The following is a 25,066-nucleotide window of genomic DNA, read 5'->3' on the forward strand; positions in this document are numbered from 1 at the left end:
GACAGAAACCTTGATGAAATTTGTTGAACCTAAAAATAACTTCTTTTTTTGTGAAATGTGTGTTTTATTTAGAGTAGATAGCCTTGAACCACAGGCTATAAAATTTTAGGAACATTTTATTCGTGCAAAAATTGGTAGTCTTAGTACCCTCTTTAAGAGCAAAGCAAAGATAAACATTTCCCTGCAACTTGACATTAAAAGCTCAACAAATACATATTTTCTTTTTAAGTTTTCAAATTTTATCGGCAACAGCCGATTATGGCCTCGTAGCCACTTTCATTAAAACTATTTCCATGAAACTCGTTAGGGTTTTGTCAAATTTCGATTAAAAAAGTAATGAACTTACCACGTCTATTAGCTGGGAAAGTCTTAACTTTATAAAAACTTTTAATTTAGAAGTTGTATTTTCAACGGGACGGACGAGTTTATTATAATTTGAAAGCAGATCATCATAAAGTCTCTTGGCATCTGGATTCCCTGCATTTGCAATGCAAAACTGGCAGAACACAAATCCAACAGTTATCACTACACATTTCTTCATAACTCTGAAAGAGAAAAAGATGAGATAAAAGTCACAATATATATATATATATATATATATATATATATATATATATATATATATATATATATATATATATATATATATATATATATATATATATATATATATATATATATGATTCTTTAAGAGCCTTAATTTTAGAAAAAATTTTTTTAGTGACACCATTTTTATGTAAATCAGTGTTGCAATGACGTTGACACACCCGTCACACTTATTTGGAAAAATTGAAGATTTTCATGTATGGAAAAGTTTATATTAAACTTTTTAAAAAGCATAAAACTGGTATTTGCAAAATTATTTACATATATTTTGACAAAGGATTACAATAATTCAAAAACCTTAAGAAAGAAAACAAAAAATCTGAAGCTTAGTAGAAATCGTTGCTCAAAATTGGACTAGCGGTATTAATAAAATTTCTTTGAATAGACAACAGCATGAAAATTGTAACAACAGCAAAAAACTGTTAATTGCAAAAATATTTCTATATACTATAATTGGGGATTACAACAATACAAAAACCTTAAAAAAGAAAACCGAAAGTACGAAGTTCAGTAGAAATCGTTGTCACGAAAACTTTATTACCGAGTTTCTTTCTCATAATTATAAGCGATGTCTTTTTAATATTAAATAATAAAAAACTAATTTTTTTACCTGAAAGTAAGGAGCGACATTAAAACTTAAAACGAACAGAAATTACTCCGTATATGAAATGGGTTTTCCCTCCGCAATCCCTCGCTCTTTGCGCTAAAGTTTTTAATTGTTTTCAAAAGTAGAATTGTGGCAAAGAGTCAAACTTTAGCGTAAAGAGCGAGGTGTTGCGGAGGGGACAACCCCTTTCATATACGAAGTAATTTCTGTTCGTTTTAAGTTTAAATGTCGCTCCTTACTTTCAGCTAAAAAAAGTTTTTTTTATTTAATTTCTGAACGTCTTTGAATTAATGCATGTTTGGTTTTGGCTCTCCGCACATAAATTATTAAAATGAAATTTGTATATTAATTCTTTTTTTGGCTAAATGGCTTTATCTTAGTTTTGATCAGACGATTTTGAAAAAATAAGGGGTGGAGAAGGAGGTCTAGTTGCCCTCCAATTTTTAGGTTACTTAAAAAGGCAACTAGAACTTTTAATTTTTAACGAACGTTTTTATTAATAAAAAATATACGTAACTTAAGAATTAACTTACGTAACAAACTTTCATAATCTTATATTTTTATTATGTATACGAGGGGATTTGTACCCTCGTTAATACCTCGCTCTTTACACTAAATCGTAAGTTTTGTCCCAATTCTTTAAGAATGACCCCTGAATCAGAAAGGCCGTAGAATAAATAGTTGAAATTACTAAAAATACTTTAGCATAAAGAGCGAGGTATTTATCTCCTCCTAAATACCTCGCTCTTTATGCTAAAGTATTTTTAGAACCCCTCATATGCATAATAATCTCTGTTCGTTTTAAGTTTCAATGCTACTCCTTCCTTTCATTTGAAAAAACGTTTTCATGTTTATTTTTCATTGTTTTCTTATAGTAATGCTAGAAAATCCTGCGCCCTTTTCATTGAATTTTTCTTCTCCCATGACAGATTCCTCCAAGGAAAGATCCTGGAAATCAAAGATCCAAGGAAACAAAATGGCTATCTCGAAATTTTGATCCGTTGACTTTGGGAAAAAATGAGTGTGGGAGGGGGCCTAGATGCCCTCCAATATTTTTGGTCACTTAAAAAGGGCACTAGAACTTTTCATTTCCGTTAGAATGAGCCCTCTTGCGACATTCCAAGACCACTTGGTCGATACGAAGACCCCTGGGAAAGAAAAAAAACAAAAAAAACAAATAAACACGCACCCGTGATTTGTCTTCTGGCAAAAAATATAAAATTCCACATTTTTGTAGATAAGAGCTTGAAACTTCTACAGTAGGGTTCTCTGACACGCTGAATCTGATGGTGTCATTTTCGTTAAGATTCTATGATTTTAGGGGTGTTTCCCCCTATTTTCTTAAATAATGCAAATTTTCTCAGGCTCGTAACTTTTGATGGGTAAGACTAAACTTGATGAAACTTATATATTTAAAATGTGAATTAAAATTTGATTCTTTTGATGTAGCTATTGATATCAAAATTCCATTCTTTAGAGTTTTGGTTAAGTTCAGTTCAGAATTGCTAAAGTTATTATGTAAACTAAAAAAATATTTAATGTGATTGAGCGATAATTTTATTGTTTTAATATAAACTAGGAAAATTCTTGAAATTTTAGAATTAATTTGTTTTTTTGTTAGATAAAATCCACTCGCGACGTGATTAAGCCTACAGGTCTGAACACAACCAGTTATACAATGTTAATAGGAAGGCCCAAGAAAAAATTGTAATTATTACAAATGTTGATTCGATATTTTGACAAGGGATTACAACAATTTGAAAACCCTAAAAAACCATAAGTTTGAAGGTTAGGACATATCGTTGTTAGGAATTGGACTAATTTCAATAATAAAATATCTTTGAACAGCATCAATATTAAAAAACACTAAATTACGAAAATACCAAAAAATAGTAATTGCAAAAATATTTGTATACATTTTAACAAGGGATTACAACATTTCAAAAACTCTAAAAGGAAAACCAAAAGTTTGAACCTTAGTAGAAATCGTTGTTAGAAATTGGATTTGATTTAATAGCCATAAATCTTTTAAAGTAGACAGCATACATTAAATTGCAAAAGAGCAAAACACTGGTAGTTGCAAAAATGTTTGTAAATATATTAACAAGTAATTAAACCATTAAAAAACAATACAAAAGAAAACAAAAGGTTGAAGCACAGTAGATATCGTTTTTAGAAATTGGACATGCCTTAACAATTAAATATCTTTGAAAAGACTGCAATATGGAAAGACAGCAAATTGCTATCAAAGTGTATTGGATTCTATAATATCTAAAATCAAAATTTGTTTTCATCTTCTTTCTACAACCCTGAATGGCAGTAGTGTCGAGACCTAGTAGTATCTAGATCTAGAACCCTGAATCTAGTAGTATCTGTATCTAGATCAGTGTTTCTGCTTCAATTTTTTTTGAAATCTCTAGAAGACTGATGGAAAATTTCGAGGAATCCTCATTTTTCATACCAAAATCCTAAAGGTTTCCCCCCTTTTTCTGACCTTTTCCAAATCACTAGTAAAGCCTATTTATGCTGACTTCTATTGTCATTCCTTCTAGACGACTTGTCTACTTTTGATGTTAGAGCAATGCTTTGTATTTATTGTCTAATTAGGTTTGGTGTGTATTCATAGATTTTGGCGCCAGATTTCATATTCTGGGTCGTATGAAGATATTTTGTTTATTTGTTTTTCTTTGCTACTATTTTTTCCTTCTTTATTACAATTTTTGCAACATAATTTTTTATTTGAATGTTTTAATTGAATTGACACGATGAATTGAAATGAATGATATCCAACCAGTCATATTTTGAAGTATTTTTTTCGTTTTGACTTGATATCGTAATGAGTTGTGTTTATGTTATAATAGTTGTGTATAATAGTAATAATAATTATAATAAAAACACTTATTTGTTGACGTATCTGTCAAAAGGTTACTGAAAATATAAAAACTAAGGATAAAGTAATACAAAAAAGTTTAAATGTAAAATGATACTAAGGCGGTCTTCACATTCGTGTAGTAAGGTGCAGTAAGGCGAAATGTTTACAGCCCCTTTCATATACGGAACAATTTCTGTTCGTTTTAAATTTTGATGTCGCTCCTTACTTTCAATTAAAAAAACTTGTTTTTTAATTTCATTTCTGAATGTTTTTCAACTAATGGAGGTTCGAATTTGGTTCACAGTACATGAAAAATTAAAACAAAATTTACAATTTTGGCAGATTTATTCCGTATCTGAAGAGTTGCTCCCTCCTCAATACCTTGCTCTTTATGCTAAAGCTGTTAGCACTTTTGAAAAAGCTTCCTATTCTAATTAGACGACCCCCGTATTTCCGTAGACGCTCTTAAAAAACTGGGAAAAACAGTCAAGCTTTAGCGTAAAGAGCAAGGTATTGAGGAGGGGATAACCCTTCATATTTGGAATAATTCTGCTCGTTTTTCAAATAATGCCGGTAAATCTGGCTCCGTGGAAAAATTCTCCGTGGAAATTTCGTCTAACGTAAAGTGCCACCCAACCCTTTAAATTCCCTACAGATAGTGCCACCCTCGCTAAGAATCCTCCTCCCTGTAAAATTGCTTGCGGGCGATACAGCCTGAACAACTGTCCTTTGTATTCTTTCATTTGAATAAGACTTAAATCTCTAATCAGTCTCTCAATTACTCCAGAAATGCTCCTTTCCGTAGAAATTATTTCCCGGAAACCATAAGACGCTTAAAAACAACCCTGGATAAATCCCTAGAACATCTCCACATAAGAATTTGGCAAAGAAAGTGTACAACAATTAAAAATAATGTCATTTAGTAATTCTGTCAAATCCCCCTAGTGTAGCATTTCCCCTAGAATATTCACCTCCTTCCAGAAATTTTACTCTCTAATGAAGATTTCCCCAATATAGATCAACCCCAAGCGCAGCCTCCCCTCAAAAAAATATGTCTGCATAAATCTCAATAATAAACTCTTTATGTAAAAAAATGGGACTATTTTATAACCTACAGGCCTCTTTTTCCACCTAAAGACATAATTACTTTAACTACTGAACAAATGGCAGTCTCAAAATTTTGATCAGATAGTATTTTGGAAATTGGGGGAAAGTAATTTGGGGGAAAATGGCATGGGAAGAGGCCGAGTTTCCCTCCAATCTCGTTGGTCACTTAAAAAGGGTACTACAAATTTTAATTTCCGTTCGAATGCACCCTCTCCCGATCTTCTAGGCCCATTATTTCGATACAATAGTCCCAGAAAAAATAAAAAAATAAAACTAAAATCTATAAGTGTTAAATATACGCGGCAGTTACCCGGCCCCACAGCCAATATATCTTCTTTGAGTGATAAACAAAAAAATTTACAGAAGCAAAAAAGCGGCATTTTCCCACGGGTCCGAAAGTGCTGCCGTGATTTCGGCTGGGTTTATCATTTGTTTTTTCGGACTTGGGATTGAGGTAGAGAAATGTAATCAGATGTACCTCTTGAACCTTAAAATTTCTGTCATTGCTAAAGAAATTGGAGCTTATCCTATGCTCCTTTCTAAGTGGTGACGTTAAAAAGTTGGCCTACGGCAAAAAGAAATCAACTTTGAACTAAGACAGATATAATATTTTTCGACGGCAATCGATAGCTCTTGATGAGCTGATCAAAGTATATTTATCCATTTTTTGGTACAAAAATTCCTTCATGAGATATACTAGTTTGAAAGTTTCAAGGGGTTGACAACTTCAGTAGTAGGGTACACACTGAAACCAAAAATAGGCCGATAAAAATTGTGAGACAAGTACAGGACGTGTAAGCAACAGTCGGCTGTTAGACCATAATCATCTTCGGCAATAAGGGGGTTTGCAACTTCGGCTAGTTGGTGTACCTATTATTTGTTTCCGGTGTATTTGATGGTAAGACCAATTTGGTTCCAGTGGTAAGACATGCAGGGGACTTTTAAGTAAAAATCGTCTGTTAGACTACAATCATCTTCAGTGAAGAGGGGTTTGTAACTTTTGCTAGTTGGTGTAGCCTACCCATACTCACTGTAACCTAGAATTAAGTGTTCACGCAACGGGTACAAACGATAACGTAAAACAATGAAAGCACTGAGGGGTTTATAACTTTTGCTAGTTGGTGTACCCATACTCACTGTAACATAGAATTAAGTGCTTACGCAACGGGTACAAACGATAACGTGAAACAATGAGGTAGTTTCGTAATAACTAATAGAGTTTCACATATGGTATTTTGATCCTGAAAAGTTATGGATAGCTTTATAATACCAACTAGATTATATAAGATACTGTTCCAAGTCTTGATCCGTCATGATGTCTACGATTGAAAAGGATAATGTTCAACTGGCTGCAAAGTCAATTTAGTCCCTTCTTTTGGTATTATAGCTCGTGATGGGCTTACCAAAGTATATGTCTTCAATTTTTTGTACTTCGATTTTGTTTGAGAATTTCAAAGGTTTGACAACTTCAGTAGTAAGGTACACACTGAAACCAAAAATAGACCGATTGTGAGACATGTAGGGGACTTGTAAGGAGCGGTCGGCTGCTAGCTCATAATCATCTTCAGCAATGAAGGGGTTTGCAAATTTTGCTATGTTGTGTACCTATTATTTGATTCCAGTTTATTTGATGATAAGACCGAGTTAGTTCCAGTGGTAAGACATGTAGGGGACTTTTACGTAATAATCGTCTGTTAGGCTACAATCATCTTCAGTGAAGAGGAGTTTGTAACTTTTGCTAGTTGGTGTAGCCTACCCATATTCACTATAACCTAGAATTCAGTGTTTACGTAAAGGTTACAAACGATAACGTAAAACAACGAGGCAGTTTCGTAATAATTAATAGAGTGTCATCTATGGTATTTTGCTCCTGAAAAGTTACGGATAGCTTTATAATACCAACTAGATCATATAAGATACTGTTTCAAGTTTTCATCCGTCACGATGTCTACGCTTGATAAGGATAACGTTCAACTGGCTGCAAAGTCAATTTAGTCCCTTTTTTCGGTATTATCGATAGCTCATGATGAGCTGATAAAAACATGTCATAGTAGTTTCTTCATAATTAATAGTGTTATTTATGGTATTTTGATCCTGAAAAGTTACAGATAGCTTTATAATACCAACTGGATTATATAAGATATTGTTCTAAGCTTTCATCCATTACGATGTCTACGATTGAAAAGGATAAAGTTCAACTGGCTGCGTGCAAAGTCAATTTAGTCCCTTCTTTCGATATTCTTTTGCTATTGTTATTTTTTCAACGCTGAGGAATAGCCTTGATCTTGTGATTACTGATTGCGTTCTTCTTTGAACATAACGTTTTAGTAGCTTCGATAGGCTGACAACTCCAGCGTTTGACCGATAGCAAAGAAACAAAACCAAAGTGTTGCTCTTGCAATACTTTATTCGGCGAGGCCAGACAAAGGTTGCCACAACACTTCACGCTGGTCAGGCAAGGTAAGTCTAGTTTGTATTATATTTGGAATCAGCATAATAAGATTATTCCTTTTAAAGTATATATTGATATTAAAATTGTGTTTTTTGTATTTCAGCTACTATTGAGCCGAGTCACTCTATGCTTACAGTTCGTTACCTCGAGCTGTTTGATTAAGCTAAGGGTATTTCCAATGACAAATAAACTATGTTATGTCAATATTGCATAGTATCTCAGTCTTTCACTTGGCAGGCAGCCAGCCTAAGCAAGCTAGGCTGTCTTATTATATAAATAGGTATATATAACAAACCAGGCTTTTATCCATTTGGTGTTGTAGAAAAATTTATGAAAAAAGAACCTCTAGGAAACAAAAGAGACTGATATTTGTGGTAGCTTTTTACATATTGTAGCTGTTCCGGTTTTTTTAAGTTCATTTTTTTAAGTAAAGTAATTTACTCTAGTTTCATTTGGCAACTTAACAGTTATGTAGTAGAATAGGCAGGGTACTATCATGGAGTATCAACTGACTTTCAACTACCTTAAACTAATCATCCTGTAAATCAAAATATTCCTTATTGACAAGCAAGTAATGATCATATGGAAAGAAATATATTTTTTTTTAATATCAGTATAAGGTGACAGATTAACTGGTATCCCAAGTTTTATACGATTTTTGGTGTCACTAGAGGGTAGTAGCAGCTATTGATTGCAGTTAAATTATCAAAAGTGAGAAAAAGAGGCCACAAGGCTGTGGAAAAAGTAAAAGGCCGAGAAGTTTTAATGAAAGTCACATGAAAATTACTCTTATCTGGATAACCACCCAAGTTTTCAGTAAAGGTGCAGAAAAGAGTAGGAAAAGCGACTCCTGATTATAACATCGTATTTATTACTATATATTTTTCAGTCCAATAGGATCTAAAGGTGCAGAGGGCTGTCAAGTAGGAGAAGGATATACACAATTATTTTCTTACTGCAAGTCAGGGTATCTCTGAACAGTATCTCTGCAACTTAAACAGCGGTCTCTAATCTGCACCTTTACCGGGTTTTTTGTAGAGGATTAGTAGTCTTGAAATAATTTCAGACGCCTCTTCTTTTGACTTCTAGGTCAAAATAGTTGTTGTCGTCGTCTTCTAGGAGACGCTATCCAACATAGGAAAGCATTCTAATATAATACGGTTCCAAATCGACAGTGCAAAAGATCCTTAACTCCCTTTATGAGGCGTCGAGACTATCAGCTTTCCGGAAAAATGGGACGAAAAATACTTCCATCCCATTTTATTTTTTATAGGTAGACGAGGGTTTTCTATGGCGGAAACCCTATAAACTGCTTAAAAAAATCCAGAAAACTTGTAGGAATACCTGAAAATCCCTGGAAATCCCTAAATGAAAAACTTTGCCCCTAAAAGATCTCAAAAATCCCCATTATAGGGGCGAAATCCTAGAATGGAAACACTGATCTAGATTGCTATCTTGCTGAGTAGCTCAATGTAGCCGCCTCAGCAACAGTATCATCTGCAAGAATTAGGATTGTTGCATGGAATAAGGGCTGGAGCGATGACCTGAGGTCAAAGCTATAACTTGCAAAACTGTCAAATGTTTTGGTTTAAGATCCGGGTGGATTGCGATCTTCCCAGATCTGTTTTAATTTTTAGGGTCCTTAAATCAACTAAAAAAGAGTACCGGAAAGCTCTACTGCTCTTCAAGAAAAGGCAAGTATCTATTCTGTCTCGTGATATCTGAAATAATATACACAGTTAGAGTGGAGCAAAGTATCAAAGTTCATATCTTCGTCTTGTTCAGGTTCTAACACTATTGATGTAACTTACTGGGAAAGACACTTCTCCTCGTTATTTTCTGATAGACCCCCCCCCCATTGGACACACATTTTCGGCAGATTTTCCTTCACCATTTTTCTCGACTATGTCATAGCCAAAATCTTGTTTCCATCACACCTTATGCTAATGTAAATCCTGCAATATTATACAAAGCCATCTGCTCTGCAACCCACCAAATACCACTTTTTCTTATCGAGCCATCCATTGGCACAGGTCACCTTTTCTACGCAGACGACATTCTTGTGCTGTCTGACAACTTGCAATCACTACAGGCTACTGTGAACATTCTTTATGCCAGGTTTTTCTGACATTCGGCTGTAAGTAACTTCTGCTAAAACTGAATTTCTTGTTTTCGCTTGTCATCAGCCTCCCGATTTAAAAAGTCAGGTTGACCCTGACTCAATTTTTGTCACTGCATCTCTCACCTACCTTGGACTTGAATTCTGGACTGACTCGAGCAACATGGTCACCAGCAATAAACGTGTTGAGAAAAAAGTTGAGAAAGTACTATGTACTTCTTCCTAGAGTTAAAGGCCAATTTCATAAAAAAAAACTCTCGGTCGGCTTCATAACTTGTTTTTTGTTTCCCAAGTGTTTTTGGGTTCCATTATGGAAGTTTTTTATCACGTCAGAACGTCAACAAATTCGGTCTGTCTTGTTCGAACTTTGTAAGTTTCCGTTCCTATTTGGTTTCATATCAGTTATATCTCTAAGCGTTACGGATTTTTTTTTTTAGTTATGCGATAAGATGGATACAATGGAAGGCAGATTCAGACAGTGATCTGTATTAGTTGTAGATTTACCGTTGGGTTGTATCAATCGTTTTTGAGTCATTCTTAATGTATTGTCTTGTGTTTGTGAAGTATTCTATTATGTATGTTTCTTTCTCCATACTCCTCTAAGTGCATTTGTGTATGAATAGAGGGTTTAATATTTCTTGATAACTTTTATTATACTTATTTAAAAGTTCATTGTACTGAAAACTAGGCTTTTTAAATTGCAAGTAAGTTTATTGGTGGAAAAACTTCTTACGATTAGTTTATGGCTAAGTTGTTGACTAGTATTTTTAAAATCAATATAATTACTACTAATTCTTGCATATCTAAATAGTTAAATGGAATAAAAGAAGAATATGTGATATTTGAATGTATCTTTCTTTTAAGGAAGGTGAACTTACCTTAAAAAAAAAAATCATTCGCTTTTCTATATATTTTAAAAACTAATTTAATATTATGTAAAACATTAATAGTGGTCATGATGGCTTTTACCATAACTAAGCTCCAGAATTAACTCTGGTGGGTATATATTAGTCATAAACTCATATTTTAATTGGCTTGAAAACAAGCCTGTTATAAATAGACTCGCATTATCCCCTTTGGAATTCCTTTAATTTTTCTACGCAGATTACCACTAAACTTTATAAAAGTATTAAATAGAAAAAATTATAGTAAATCATAAACCATTTCCAAGCTGAAATTTTAAACAAGTATAAAACATACTTGTAACTTATTGGGCTTTTTTTCTTCCTTATTTTACTATATTAATTTAAAAAAAGCTTTTCAAGGGAAGTAAAGAGAGAAATTAAAACTTAAAACGAAAAAAAATTATTGCTTAACAGTCTATCCAACATATATCAATGAAACTAGTACAGAACAAAACTAATAATATTTAACTATGTTTGCATGGTTATAGAAAATCAGCACTTTACTGAAAACACAGAAACCAAGTATAAGAAACAAGAATGTTGATTTATTAGTTAAAAATGAGCACGTAGCCTGACATCAACAAACTAATCTATTAAACTTTATATAGTCTTACACCAGCTGTGATATTAGTAATTATCAGCACACAATCAAAAGAATTTTACGAGAATGAATTACAAAAAGTTAAAAACAATGGAGGGTTTCAATTAGAAAACATGCCAAAGAGTCGAACTTGAAAGGGTCAGAGATTTGGTTACCCTTTTCGTTTCGTAGACCATGAATGATGAGGTTTTTTCTTCTGCTTTTTAAGTCAATTAGTGATAGTTCTTTCGACAGTAATTCGCAGGAAGCTTTATGAGCATTCAGTTGACTTTCGAGTTCACGAATCCTATTGCTACGTTCTATTCCATCCAATTTTACGACTTAAATATCAACTTTCAAACTCACAAACTTCAGTGACAATTTGTCTTGGTTTGCCAAAATTATATCAAGTTTCATCAGCTCGGCATTAATGCTAACTTTAAAGTCCTTAAAATCCTTTTTGCTAACGCTCGCCATCATTAAATAAATCAATAATTATGATCCCCTTAGAATCACCTGGTGATTCACGGTGAATCACCTTAGATCATTCCTTGCTATCAACAATAATCTTAACATTGATCACTTAATAAACATTAATCACTAAGGTGATTCACGTTAGAATCACCTTAGATCATTCCTTGTTATCAACAATAATCTTATGCAAAAAACAGGTTTTGCACGGTTGACTTTAGCGAGATGCTAACACCTTGAATGACCAGCCAGAGAATAACAATTGTCTTACTGTATTAATGATTATATCCAAAAAAAGGTGTTTGCAGTATGAACTCTCAAACAAGACTGAACTCTCAAACAAGACCAATAAATCTAGCCAAATTTCTTTAATTAATAAATCCAGGGTTTTTGATCGTTTAATAGTAAAAAGGACTCATTTTACAGAATGTATAAGGAAGTATGATCATTAAATTCGGGAAATAGGATATGTATGTGGATTAATACCTAAAAAATTAAGGCTCTTGAAATGCAATAGGTGGACAAATATCCAACTGATTTACGGCCTATTTTCAAAGAAAACTGAAAGCAGGTCCTCCACGACTGGGGAGGGATGAAGTCATAAAGAAATATTTAAGGAAAATGGGAACTTCCTGGGAGGGTGTGAAGAGGAAGAGTTTGAATAGATTGGGATGGAGGAGGAGCGTTCGTAGCTGTGTTGGCGTCAAATGGCTGTCCAAAGTTTATGTTATTTGTGCCTTTCGTTTATATTATTGTACTGTGTTAATGGTTGAATATTTGGCTTTAAAATGTACGTTATCGATCTTTCTGTCTATAATTAAGCTCATTTGCAATTTTAATATAAGTTAAAATAAATTTTAATTTATTAAATATGATAAATAAAATACATTAAATATAATTTAATTATAAATATAATAAAAATTAATATTTAATTAAAAATAAATTTGGATCCCCAAGACCAAATAAAAAAAAAAAAATAAGACCTGAAATGTAGTCTTTTTAAGTTGCATCAGCTGTAGGTTGAAATCAGCGGACTTGTAATATCTGATCACGGCTATTAAAATAATTGTCTCAATCAAAGGCTAATTCTCAATTTGATTGTTGAACATAAATAATGGTCGTTAGTCACTATAAGTGAGGAACAAATTTAATTAAAGATCATTTACCTTGCAGAAGTTAAAAAATAAAAATTATTTCGCTGCAGGCACTATTTACTTCAGAACTTGACTGATATGGAAACGGTTGGCAGAGAAACTTTTTAGAAAGCGCATGTCGCAAAAGGAACATTAGAAAAGGCAATTCCAAGTGCTGAGCTTGCCACTAAAACGGCTAAGCTTTGGAATAAAGATATGCATTGAGGTTGAAAATGAGGGTTCATTAAAAAGAAACAGGGGACAAGTGATTTGGAGAGTTACCTAAACTCTCAACAATGATGGTTATTACTCAATATTAATTGAAGAAAAAACTTTCCGAAAAGAAGCTTTTCAAAAAAACAGCAGAGGCCATATTACACGTATGACCAGCAGATATATATTTTCTATAATAATTCAAACTCAAAACGGCTGAAAAATTACTCTTAAAGAATAAATGAAACCCGAAACGAAAATAAATTAAATAAACAGTCACAGTAAACAACCATACAGCAGGGACTAATATATGAATAAGTAAAGCTGCTAAGCTATGGAATAATGATATCCATGGAGGTTGAAAATGAGCACTTATTAAAAAGAAAGGCAAATGAGGAAAAAGTGATTTTGAGGGTTAACTAAGCTCTCAACAATAATGGGTGTTACTCTAATTTAATTGAAAGTAAAACTTTCAAAGAAGAAGTTTTTCAAAGAAAAGAAAAAGACCACATTATACGCATGATCAGCAGAAATAATTTTCTATATCAATTGAAACTCAAGACGGCGGTAATTACTCTAAAAGAATAAATGAAACCCGAAACGAATATAAATTAAATAAACAGTCACAGCAAACAACCATACAAAAGGGACTAATATATGAATAAGTAAAGCAGCTAAGCTTTGGAATAAGGATATCCATTGAGGTTGAAAATGAGCGCATATTAAAAAGAAAAGCAAATGAAGAAGACTTGATTTTGAGCGTTAGCTAAGCTCTCAACAATGATGGGGGGTTACTCTAGATTAATTTAAAAAAAAAGAAAACTTTCCTGAAAAAGAAGTTTTTCAAAGAAACACAAAGGCCATATTGCACGTATTAGTATATGCTCCTGTTGAAGCGACTGATGGAGATACTAGTGACTCAGATGAATTTTGTTTACAGTTACAGGAGCAAATAAACAGGGTCAAGGTAGAAATATGATGTTTTTACTTGAAAATTTTAACACCCAGGTCGGTAGAAATAGGGATAGATGGTATCCTAGAAAAGGTAAATTTCGAGTAGGAAAAGAAAACAGTACTGGCTACAGACTTATGTAATTTTGTAGGTAAAACAATCTAGTTTTAACTAATACGATGTTTGGTCATAAAATGGCCAACATGTTGGCATGGTATTCACGTCACGGTAAGATAGCAAACCTTATTGATTATGTTATGATAAACCGAAGGCTAGCAGGATCAATAGAAGGTACTATGGTAAATAGGATTGCTGCTATTGATATAAAGAATAAAGACCACCATCTAGTAGTGTCTAGGATTAACTTAAAGCTAAAATTTCGGAAGGGCAACTGCCTCCCGGGAAATTATGATGCTGGTAGACTTTAGGATGAGAATATGAAAGAAGCTTTGCAGGAACCGTTGAATACTAAACTTCATAGTTTAAAATTTGACAGTGTGGAAGATGGCTGGAATAATTTTAGACAAACAATTTGTGAAGTTGCTGATGGTGTCTTGATTAGAGAGGATGTTGTTGATTAGAGAGGAGAAGGGGTTTGTACAAGAATTATTTGAGTGATAGATCATATGAAAATAAAAGGAATATAAATAAAGTGCAGAAAACATTAAAATATGAACTAAGGAGGCGTGAAGTCGAGGCCATGGATAAAACTGCCGAGGATCTGGAAGATGCAGTTAGACGGCATAATAGTAAAATATTGTACTGGCATATTAATAAATTGAGAGGGAGTGGTCAACCTGAAATTGCCCCAGTTAAAGATAGGAACGGGCCACAATTACTGATAACGAAATACTTAAAGAGGGATGGGTGGAACATTTTGGGAATATGCTAAACGGCGACTCAGAGCCTCCGTATTTAAAAAAACTCATATATCAAGCTTTCAGCATCTGGAGACTTCTTATTTTGTATTCCTTTTAGTACTGTCGCTACGTCATCCTCCCAAAACAAATCCTCCTTCACATCCGAGGTATCACAATTTTTTTCATTTTCCTCTACATCTTGCCTGCAACTGTAGACAAAGTACTATGAGAAAAACTGTGCGGTTTTAGAAAAGGTAGAGGATGTGTCGACCAAATTTTCACTCTTAGGTTAATAATTGAGAATTGCCTTAGTTGTGAAATACTTTCAGTTCTTAGTTTACTAGATTATGAGCAAGCGTTCGATTCTATTGATAGAATAGCTTCAACAAAGGTCTTATCCTCATATGGTACACCAGACAAATACATTAAAGTGATTAGTGTTATGTACGAGAATAATACCGCTGCGGTTAAGATAGTAAATGAGGTTAGTAGCTGGTTTTATATTAAATCAAGTTTTGAGCAGGGTTTTGTTCTATCCTCCTTTTTATGGATTAATTTGATGGACTTTGTCTTAAGGAGCATGGGAAAGGCAATGGGATACCACGGAATCAAATGAGGAGGGAAAACTTTCCTGGACTTAGATTATGCTGAAATTTTAAGAATCCTAGATGAAAGTGTGAGCAAAATGAATCAACTTTTAGAGGTTTTGCGAGTTTAGGATGCTACTATAGGATTGAAAATTAATGTTAAGAAGACTAAGTCACTAAGGCTAGGAATAAGTGAAGATGAAAATATGACGTTGGATAAGGAAAAGATTGATCTGGTGGGCAGCTTCACTTACCTTGCTAGCATTATTTGTAAAGACGGTGAGAGCACTGAAGCTCTCAATTTTTGGATTTAGCCCTCTCAATTTTGAATTGAATGAGTCCTAGCTACTAGCCCTCTCAATTTTGAATTGAATGAGTCCTTTTTGAAGTTTCGACGACAGACTATATATAAGACTTCTATAAGAGCCTTATATGCTCCCGGGGTATTGCATACAACCTTTGCCCTGAGAGCTGTGGGGTATCGTCATCCTCAAAGACTTATTTTCCGGACCTTTCAAATACGATACACAACGTGGTTATCTAAAAATGTTGATTGGATTTATTTGGAGAAATGGTAGGCGTGATAGGGGAGTTAGTTGCCCTCCAATCACGTTTAACTGTTAAAAACGACACTGACCCTTTCGATTTCTAATTGAATGAGCTTTTTTTGAAGTTCCTCCGACAACCGCTTCGATACAAAGTGCCTTGGCCTAAAACAAACCAAAGACAAAAACCAGCCCAGAAACAAACCAGCACTATTGTACTGCCTATGATACAGCAGTCATCCAGGCTTGTGATTTGTGTTTTGAAGGGGTGTTAGTATAAACTACATAGGGGGCTCATTTGATTGGAAATCAAAACTCCAAGTGCACTTTTTAGGAGTCAAAAGTAATGGTAGGGCTTTCAGTACCCTCCCACGACCTCTTCCTCCTAAATACATCCGATTAAAACTTTGAAATAGCCATTTCGTTCAAAATGGTTGTAAGGTCACATAGCTATTGCTCCGTGATCGAAAAAATTACAACAGCCACCGAAACAAGGCCTATAAGTTGTATAAGCTGCCCATTATTAAAAAAGAAGGCATGTTTCCAAAAGGACCAAAAGGGTATTAAGGTAAAAATTTCAGGACATGTTAAGAGGGATGCCGAAAGCATTTCACTTTGAACATAAATACACGATGGTTGTCAAAACTGAATAAGTGCAATATCTAATCGAAATATGTATATGATGGTGCAACTTTTATAAAAATTTAGCCCCGCTTAATATATTCTATATATGGAATGAATATAAAAGAAAATAAATTGTATGTACTATCTATTGACAAAATTTCAATTTTAAGAGTCTGAATTTGCCAACTATTCGTATAAGTCACTCTTTACTTACAGTTAGTTATATCACTGTTTGATCCAAGCTGATCATTTGGCTCTAAGTAATCTTATTGCAAACCATATTAGCATGTTACCCGTGAAACCGTGAAGCATGTTACCTTTGAATGAAAGTTTACACTCCTTGTTGGGGGCAATTCTTCTTGTAGTGGTGTGAGTGAGCGCAAACTTACGCAGATTGTTGAGAAGCGATGGATTGAGGGGGCGGTTTCCTTATCAAACTTACGATAATTGCTGGTTGTTTTGACGTCACTCTTTATTTTTGTGTTTAAAATTGTGACAGAGGTGAAAGGAAAATTTTCGTTTCTATAAATATATTTATATTCCTCAATAAACAATAGGAAAATGAATATTTTAAAAGCAACTAATAAAAATATGAAACTGAAACTTTTCAATAATTTGTTACTATTTTTCTTTGGATGAAGAAACGGGGCTTAGGATCATTCTTGTTTCACTGAAACAAATAACAGTTGAATTTTCTTCGTCATCCGACCTGAAAATTAAAACGAAATTAAAATTTTTTTTTAAAAACTATACTGCATAAATATTTAGAACTAAAACAAAGTTGGTAAAATAAATAATTAAAACAATATTTTATGTAGAAACCGTTTATAAAATACGACTAACCAAAAAATAAGAAATCGGCAGGATGAAATTACTACTGTCCTTTCCGAAGATTCTTACGATTGAAATAGGTACCAGACGCGTACACTGGAAAGTAGTTATGAGGTGAGGATTCTTATTTCTGATGGAAGTCGGCTAAGGCTCATGAAACAATGATCACACCAACAAACTAAATTAAATATTTTCATAAGTGCTAAAATATAGACATTCAATGGAGGCTTGGTCCTGGCCCAGTGGGCCTACTGCTGCTCCAAATAAACATTCACTGCAGCATAAACCCGCCCAGAGCACCGCATCCTCCTCCCTTCAGCACAGTCTACTCAAAGCTACACTAGTTATTTTCTTCTATGTGGTTTCGATTTACCTTAGTTTCAGTCTTATGACCGTTCCTCACCCCGTTCTGGGATGACTTGCTTTTCGTTTGTCCCCAGATGAATATCAAGAAAGCTTTAGAAAAGGTGCTTACACATTTGTGCGAAGGCCACAGTTCTTGTCTTTTTTTTTTGCGGTACTTCAAAATTGCAAGTGATACCTGCTAAGGGATATCTAAAGAAATTGATTTAGAGAAATTGAAAATTAAGGAAGCTGCACAAAAACAAACCATAAATAGAAAAATATTCGGATTAGTTTAGAAATTATATGGAGATTCATCATTACAATGTCAAGATTTTGGGGGGTATAAGCCTAAATACCTTCAATTCGTGTAGGTCCCGGCACCTAATAGGCTCATGGAAAATAATGAACCTATATTTCTTTTTCAAGGGAGGGGGAGAGGCCAAACTACAGGTTCTAGCTTTCATTCTAAGCTTCCTGTTTCCTTCCCTTTTATATTTTAGCCTCAAAAAGGCATGATGTTAGGTTAATCGAAACTTTTGTTATCGTCAACTTTGTATTAAGACCCATAATCCAACTCGATGGACTAGACTTTATCAAAACTGAGCCAAAATGGTAGCACTATTCCATACAAAACTAAATTAATTTTTGAGTCTTGTATACATTGATTTAACTTCTGTTTGACGTCAAATCTCGAGTTTCAAAAGCGGATTCTTCCCCTTCTCATAATTTTTTTCTTTTGTTACAAGATAACTGTATTTAATTAACAATCTGCGGCCTACTTTTCTTTCACTTATTTTGACATAATCAAAGTTAGAAAACCCTTCTCTCGTGGCCATTTGCCAAATGTAACTATTTGTCATTTCTCTTAAATTGTAAGCAAAAATAGAGTAATTTTCCCATTCTTCAATAACGTGTTTACAATGTTGATTAATTTTGGATGTTGCCTGAAGCTTTATTGTAAACGTGATTACTGGTCAATAGAAAATGGATGGTACACATACTCAATTAATTAAGAATAATTATAAGAGAATAGAGAAGAGATAAGCATTCAAGTGAATGATTGCGAACAAGATTTGGTTTTCTTCCACTCCCGAAAGACGTGGGTGGCAAGGGCTAGTCTGATACATGCCAGATACATTGGAGGGTGAAAGTTTTTAAAAAGTGCCTTTATCTCGAAGTACAATATAAATTTTTTTAAAATTGTTTTCGTAAGACTTTAATTAAAATGAAAGCATGGGGGAGGGGTCATAATATAAAGGCTTCTCCTTGAATAATTATCAAATAGAGCATGACTGTCCTTCACTCTTATTCTTAGCCTTCCAAAAATGAGTCTTTCGGGGTGGCTTTTCCTTCAGTATTGAGTAATTTTGTCAAGATTGATAAGTAATTCCTTTCGTATTTCATCCTAACATCTGGCCTACGTGGGGAAAACAAAAATGACCACTAAAGTACAATCAGGTCGAGAGAACGTCTTCTTCAGAAAATTTATTGTCAAAGCACAGCTTGGATATTTTGAATACCATACCTGTAAATAGGCGTTTGAACCTCCGACTTTGAAGATTAGACCCCTTAAACACACAAAGTTAAATAAAGACATTTAAAGACAAGTGTAGACGTCTAGAATTCAATTTGAAACTGGAAAGAAATAATCTATTAATACGCACTGACATTTGGTTACTTTCAATGCAGCAACTCCAGAATCTGATGGTTCATTTGGCAATGAGCATTAAGGTAGTCGAAGCATCTACCAAAAGCAAGGTAGTCGAAGCAGCGTGTCATACTGCTATTGCACAGTGCTATGGTGCTATTGCACCAGAGCGTTCGATCTCGAAGGGTTATTTTAAAAACGTTCTTTTTTAGTTAAGTTTATTTTCTTGAAATTTCATTTCTAAGATAAACCTAAATGTGATGGAACCCGCTGCCCTTTGCTGTAAGTTCACTTAAGAAGAAAAACAAACTAGGCTAAAAAGGGAATAATCAGTGACCTAGACGTGGATTTTTTTTTTATTCAGACGGGACTAGAGTCGTCATAATAAGCTTAACCAGTTTCCAGTTCACCAAAAAAATTTTGTGTCTTGGGATCCACCCTGGTCCCCAATGCTGGGGCTTATGATCCGTAGATTTTTTCTAATAAAAATTTACTTCGAATTTAATTTAAATACTTTTGGGACTTTCTTGAGAGGCAAAGAGAGTTGAAAACAGCCTTACAGGATATTGAAGCAAAGGAAGTCCGCTCATCTGTCTTAGTTGCGATGTTGGTGAAGTCTTCTAAGAAATTCCTTAGTTTCTGTTACTCTACAAGCTACTATGACACAATAGTATGTGGCTTACGGAGAATGTAAGTTCAGGCCAACTGCTAAAATACCAGCAATATATGTCATTTTTTATTCAAATTAGAAGGCTCACTTACAGGCTATTTGCTATTGACCTTTGAACGAGAACTGAAGGAACAGGTTGCAGCTTACCGACCTAAAATGCCATAAATAAAATGCCATAAAATGCCTGTTATGACGAGATGAAAATTATCCACTAAGAAAAGAGGGATCCCACATTTCATCGTTGAAGGCCAAGTCATGTAAAAATAAAACAGATAGATCCTTGATTCTCTTTTGGCCCTAATATTACTATCGCACTACGCCATAAATTCTTTCATACTAGCATAACTTGAAGATTTACGTTACGTTACGCAGTCTTACGGAGCAAACTTTGCTTGTAATTTAGGCAGTACCAACTGCCAAGTAAATACGAGCTCTACATAAAATTTGGTATTTATGTGATATAATGAATACAACGTTGTTTTTGATCAGAGTAAAACCGGTTTCTTTGTCTGCGTTCAGCTCTCACTGAGATAAACTACTATGTAGGTATATTTTAATTCAATATTTAACATATGGATTTTGTTGGATTAAGTATTTGGTATAATGCGTCCCGGTCGTAAGTTGCTATAAAAGCATAAAAAATTAATTTTCTGGATAAGCAATATCTAAATTTAAAAAAATTAAATAATTTTTCCTTTAAAGCTCCTTACGTGGTCTTTTCACCCTAAGCCCTCTTTGGTAATAACGTACAAGTAGAATACTCATGATTAATTACTAATATAAGATAATTTGACCGATATCGATATCTATATCGAACCCCAAAAATTCATATCGACAGGACGCTGGTTTTTAATCTCTTATCTTGGCCACTTTTAGGCCTATTAGGCTTGAAAAAATACATATATAAAATGGCTAAAAAAATCTTTACGGGCTGGGATCTGGATCAAATTATGGAAATAGTCTATCTAAGGCGTCCTGTCCGAAGGAAACAAAAATAGTCCGAACTGAAAAAAATACTAATGTTAGAAGAGATTTTTAAAGAATCCATTATAATTAAGTTAAAGGGATAGAAGGGAACTTAAAGACAACTTCTTGGGCTGCAGATGCATTCCCACAAGTTTCATTTCTGCAGCCCAACAACTTTTAAAATTAGAGCATCGCTAGTTCAATGCTTTTGACTTAATCTTTTTCAAGTATCGAGTATGACAGTGGAAATTCCAAACAAAATGTCGATTTATATTCATTGTTACTCATGTGCTCCATTATTTAATTCATTCATTTGAGAATTCCGTTCCCGTTCTATCCTTTTTCGAATATCCCCACGGTGTTCCATTAATTCAACCACCGGTCTTGGAAAGATAATCCGGAAGAGTCCCGGTTAGAACAAGTTTAGTATCAAGCTAAAAATCAAAGCGTTCCAAGAATCCTAGTAATGCATGAATCAAATTACAGGAAACTTGTGAAGGGCAGGAACTAGATTGAATGCGCTGGAATATGTTCAAAACAAGTTAGTGGGAACGACAGGACGAAACAAGAAAGTGTCATAAAAGAAAAAACAAGCGGAACGTTAGAGCGTTGCCTCTGGTAGTTTTGGTATTTGTCTTTTAATATGTTACGGTCAATGTAGGCTATATAATTGGGCATTATGACGCCCGGGCAATTTATAAAATCTTCAATGGTATGTTACAAAATGGTAAATTATATAGGAAACATCACCTTGCCCAGTCATTATGAATAATGATGGAAATCAAGTGGAAAATTCGAAAAAAATTCACGTTTCTCTACATTCATATTACAAATGTAAAATCACAAAATTGCCTGATTCTACCGACTATTATTTCCAAGTATTATGGAAACTGCTCTAAATAATCAAATTGACCGTGACATATTCAATAAATCAAGACAAGCTGATGTGTAAAATGCTAGTAATTGGGGACAAGAACCCAGAAAATTTTTCATGGAAGGGCAGGCTTCCAAAAAGATTATGTGTTTTCCTTTTTGTCAGAAAAACATCCCATGTTTCACAATAATAAAAGCTTTGCAGCCCTCTATGTGAGATTCAAGCGCTCTTGATTGGGAAAGCAGCAATGCTACTACTAATAATTGATGAATAGAAGGAGGATGAACAGGTAAATACTAAAATAGATTCGAAATAAAAATGCCCTTGAATTTACTGTTCAGTGGTCTATCCAAATAAAATGATCGTTACTTTCAATGAAGTTGGCAAACTTCTTGAGAATTTCCATTTCGGTCAATCGGTATTCTGGTGCTTAGACAATTAATAATGTCTAAGCTAAAAGTGCTCTCTTGTATTAATTAAAAATGAGCCAAACTAAAAATTGATTTCCGTAGACAAGACTAAACTAAGGCTTAAGAGGAAGAAAATGAATTTTAATTTGCTTGCTCTAGGGTAAGAAATTTTCAAAGGAATAATTTAAAAGTACTTTTAAAAATCTGCATATTTATTTTTCTTTCTTCCTTTAATATTTACTGCTAAAGTGTTCAAATTAATAAAGCTAAGTATAGTAAGTATTTTCTTTCGTTTGATAGGTTTATTGTTACAACAGCACTAAATTGCCAACGGGCTAAAATGGGAAAAGAGGGAATTCTGAAGAATTTCACTAACTTTGTCAAAAGAATTTGCAACATTAACAGTTATTATTTTTAGCAGTACATTAGATAGTGACTGTTCAGTTTGTTTCTTATTCCCATTTCATTATTCGACTATCCATAAAATATATATCTAGTGTTGTATCACCAGGATTTTATGAACGAAGTACTTGAATAAGGCTGAAAAAAAATCCCTAAAGGCCACCCAAGAGACCTCGGAAAGGACTTCACGTGTACAATAACGGTACTTCAGTGTGCGGGCATAAACCAAGACTTTATTTTCAAGCTACTGAAAATTATACGCGCATGTACATTGGCTGTAGCGTTTCAATGACACTATGTGGCATCTTATTAGGTGGAAGAAGGATGTTTGAAGGCTCGAAAACGGGACAAAATAATTGTTGACCCTGATCAGTTTTAAAATTACAGTGGTATTTCCCCGGGCTGAGGGGAACATAACTAAAAAGAAAATGGGGAAACAGATATTTTTAGCCAGCCCCTTAAACTTGGAACAATCTACATTGGAACAATCTAGTACTGGAACCGCTATTACTGGATCTTGAAACCTTTAAAAATCTTCATTGTACAAACGATTCATTGTTATTATAGCAGTATTGGGTATATACGGCCAACAGATAGGCTACGTAATTTATTCCATCGCTATAAGCCTAGGTTTTAAGTTTATTTTATGCTGGTAAGAATGTAGAATTCAAAGAGAGAGAGAAAAATTTGAATATACTCTTTTTCATCAAGGTTTAATAAGTGGTTTTTTAAACTATTGGATGTTGATAGTGGAGTTGAAAGCAGCAATGATAGAAGGACAAGAGTACCAAACTTAGCAGTAGAAATTATAAGAGGATGTCGACTAAGCCTTGAATGGGATGAGATGTTTGCGAGATTTGCTATATTATTGAGCAAATTTGAATTGGAGGAATAGCTATGTTTTGCAGCAAAATTTAATATAATGTGTTTATATATATATATATATATATATATATATATATATATATATATATATATATATATATATATATATACATATATATATATAATGTGTTTATATATATATATATATATATATATATATATATATATATATATATATATATATATATATATATATATATATTATATATATATATGTATATATATATATATATATATATATATATATATATATATATATATATATATATATATATATATATATATATATATATATATATATATATATATATATATATATATATATATATATATATATATATATATATATATGAGGCTCCAGGTTGCTTTAAATGCAATTCCAAAAGTTATCAGTGCAAAAGAAAATATTGTCTCAGAAAATGCTTGACAGTATCATGAAACATGGATCTTAAGCTTCGAAACATTGTATGATACTTATGGGTCGTGTCCCAAACCTATTCAAATTAAATGATATACTAACAGAAAATAACAAAAAATCCTCTCCAAACAGATTTAATTGATTTTAAGTGTGATGTCAATCGATTATTCCTCCTCACTGTAGAAATAGAAAAGAAAATAACCTTTATCGATCTTAAGTTAGTTTCTTTTTTGTAGTGACAGAGTCAACAGTGAAAAATGTTCTATACATGTCCACTCTGCATGTATATTGGGCAGCTGGTCATCTTGCAAGAATTGTACAATTGTTGACGACTATGATGAAAATGTATATTTTGAAATTCGTTTAAATTAAAATAAAGGATATGAATTACAAATTAAAGACTTTAATTTCTGTATTGAAGAGATTCGGGACTCTGACACAAAAGGATTCCTATGCTCTAATTATCACTATTACAAATGTGATTAGTGGAAGAATACCTATCTTGGTATGATTGGAAAGAACCCTAAAAGAGATTTTAATTTATTTCTAAGAGACTGGTATTGTAGTGGTTTTAAATTGATTTGGGAGGACAAATTAGGTCTACGCTTAACAAGAGACGCTTAACGAATAACAAGAGAATCTGGTTTCTACGTCATCAATGTGAAGACATTGTCTAATATGATTAGAAGCTTACTGATTTTTATTTGGCTGTTACAGAAAGTGTTTCTTTATTTTGAAATACTCTATGTGCTGTTGCTTTAAATGAAAAGTATCGTTGACTTCACAAAGAGATGCAATAAGAGTAAAGTCACATTGTGCTGTAAAAATGTGACCCGGAGTTTTTACATCGCGATCAATACATAGCGTATGCAGATGATCTGCCACCATTGGTTGTTCTCGATAGTAACCTATACGTTGAAGAAGAAATCTAAAGAGGAGATAAAATCTATTTTTATTTATATACATTTTAATTGATAAGCAAAT

At 33.4% G+C, this 25,066-nt stretch overlaps 2 protein-coding genes across 8 annotated transcripts in view; both read right to left on the reverse strand.

Moving 5' to 3' along the window:
* The window catches only part of LOC136031504 (acetylcholine receptor subunit alpha-like), a 201,737-nt gene extending 188,798 nt beyond the window's left edge, over positions 1-12,939 (reverse strand). For 2 of the 3 annotated variants that reach the window (XM_065711167.1, XM_065711165.1), the window contains exons 1-2: positions 11,991-12,037; positions 347-545 (exon numbers count right to left, since the gene is read on the reverse strand). In XM_065711167.1, coding sequence (XP_065567239.1) covers positions 347-541 — 195 coding nt within the window. In that variant the 5' untranslated portion in view covers positions 542-545; positions 11,991-12,037. Of the gene's footprint in view, positions 1-346; positions 546-11,990; positions 12,038-12,885 lie in introns of those variants that run through there. The other variant, XM_065711166.1, reaches the window with a different exon arrangement.
* A 4,243-nt stretch (positions 12,940-17,182) lies between these two features.
* Positions 17,183-25,066, reverse strand: part of LOC136031505 (large neutral amino acids transporter small subunit 2-like) — a 132,745-nt gene continuing 124,861 nt past the window's right edge. For all 5 annotated transcript variants that reach the window (XM_065711171.1, XM_065711168.1, XM_065711173.1 and 2 more), the window contains one exon: positions 17,183-17,342. In XM_065711171.1, coding sequence (XP_065567243.1) covers positions 17,334-17,342 — 9 coding nt within the window. In that variant the 3' untranslated portion in view covers positions 17,183-17,333. The remainder of the gene's footprint in view (positions 17,343-25,066) is intronic.

The sequence above is a fragment of the Artemia franciscana genome, chromosome 9 (genome assembly GCF_032884065.1).
Source record: "Artemia franciscana chromosome 9, ASM3288406v1, whole genome shotgun sequence".
In the NCBI taxonomy this organism is placed as follows: domain Eukaryota; kingdom Metazoa; phylum Arthropoda; class Branchiopoda; order Anostraca; family Artemiidae; genus Artemia; species Artemia franciscana.